Source organism: Morone saxatilis, unplaced genomic scaffold, assembly GCF_004916995.1.
Source record: "Morone saxatilis isolate NCDOM2014 unplaced genomic scaffold, NCSU_SB_2.0 Contig11, whole genome shotgun sequence".
Lineage (NCBI taxonomy): Eukaryota > Metazoa > Chordata > Actinopteri > Moronidae > Morone > Morone saxatilis.
Genome location: NW_023339663.1, coordinates 25760859 through 25762442, shown reverse-complemented (window position 1 = coordinate 25762442; position 1584 = coordinate 25760859). Strand labels below are relative to the sequence as shown.

At 36.3% G+C, this 1584-nt stretch overlaps 1 protein-coding gene across 2 annotated transcripts in view; it reads left to right on the top strand.

Moving 5' to 3' along the window:
* The first annotated feature begins 568 nt into the window (after window positions 1-568).
* The window catches only part of LOC118343509 (microsomal glutathione S-transferase 1-like), a 2651-nt gene continuing 1635 nt past the window's right edge, over window positions 569-1584 (top strand). The window contains exons 1-2 of one of the 2 annotated variants that reach the window (XM_035682357.1): window positions 569-655; window positions 973-1105. In XM_035682357.1, the coding sequence (XP_035538250.1) occupies window positions 989-1105 (117 nt within the window). In that variant the 5' untranslated portion in view covers window positions 569-655; window positions 973-988. Of the gene's footprint in view, window positions 683-972; window positions 1106-1584 lie in introns of both variants that reach the window. The other variant, XM_035682358.1, reaches the window with a different exon arrangement.

The following is a 1584-nucleotide window of genomic DNA, read 5'->3' as shown; positions in this document are numbered from 1 at the left end:
TAAAATTTATTATTATTATTATTACACCCTAAAGCATACTCTGCTTTTTATTTTACTCTAGATGGGACCATAATTTATTAGAAAGAATGCAGGTTTAAGATAACTTAAGATAATTAAAGAAACCTGAACCCTCCAGGACAGAGGGGAGTGGTCAGTACAGAGAGAGTTAGCATAGTAAAGGTTTTGATAGCAAATATTGTAGATTATGCAGTTTTCTACAATATAATTGCAATGTGACAATATATACATGTTTCACAACCACTAACACTGTGTCAGTTACAAGTTGAAAAACAACATAACAATCAATCAGTAAAAGATGCTTACAACACTTGTTTGTTGTTGTTTTTATTTTTTATGTTGGAAAACCATGTTAAACAAAACATTCAGTATAGCAGTATTTTGACATACTTTAAAATTTGTTTTGGATGGAGCTTTAAATTTACATGCAGTCATTATTCTAGGAAAACCTTTTAAGTATGCTGAGCATTTGGAGTTTCATTGGTGTGAATGCACAGAGACACTCCCACACACAGATATTGTGTATTGTGCTGTAGGGGAGTAGTTGTCCCGCCTCCTGAGTTTCTGGGTGACGGGTCAGTATTTTTTTATGCAACAGATCTAGACTCGCTCCACTTTAGCAGGGTCACCACAGGATGTAAGTTGAGCTGGTAAAATGTAAATGGTACTGACTGTTTTTGACACTAGATCATTTATACAGTTTTGGCTTCCTGAGAGAGCTTAGACAAGACTTGTTTTGAATCCCAGAGGCACAGTTAGAAAGTGAAACTAGCCTGTTCTGTGGTTTTGCTTACTGAAATAGGGCTTTGTCTGTTTCTTTCACAGATATTTAACTTTTTAACTTGATCTACATACACATTCTGTGCATTCATAGTCTTGTTGTTTTCTTTAGGTTATAAACCATCTGTATGCAGCCTATGGTAAACTAACCACCTCTTCCTCAATGTTTTTCAGTTGTAAACCAGCAGAGATGGCAAAGCTGATGGAAGATGAGGTATTTATGGCTTTCACCACCTATGCTGCTATTGTCATTCTTAAGATGATGCTGATGGCGCCCCTGACTGCATATTACCGCATCACCAGAGGGGTATGTAACAATAATATAGCTTTCTGCATATATTAAAACAACATAAATGTGTCTTAGATTAGTTTGATATATGATTTTATGTACAGGGTATAGAGCCCAATCGATATAGGATTTTTGAGACTGATTCTGATTTTAGAGGGGAAAAATTCACAGATATGATCGTGGTCAGTGCTCATCAGTGCTCAGTTCTGTCAATGGTGACATATCCCCTTTGTGCATTGTGACATTTTGTCCAGTTTTAGGACACATTTTTACCATCCACTGTTTAGATCTTGGTGGTTTTTAACTCTATATTTGAACTGGATGAAGGATTTTAGTCATTGGACATCTAGATCTTAAGTTATCAGAGAAACAAGCTAAGCTAACGTTAGGAGCAGCTCGGCTCCTCTAGGCTGTCCTTTGTCTGCAGAACAGTGTCAGGAAACTGTGATTTATTTTTAAGGTGGAACTGCTTTATTCAGTGTTTGTACTGGTTTTAA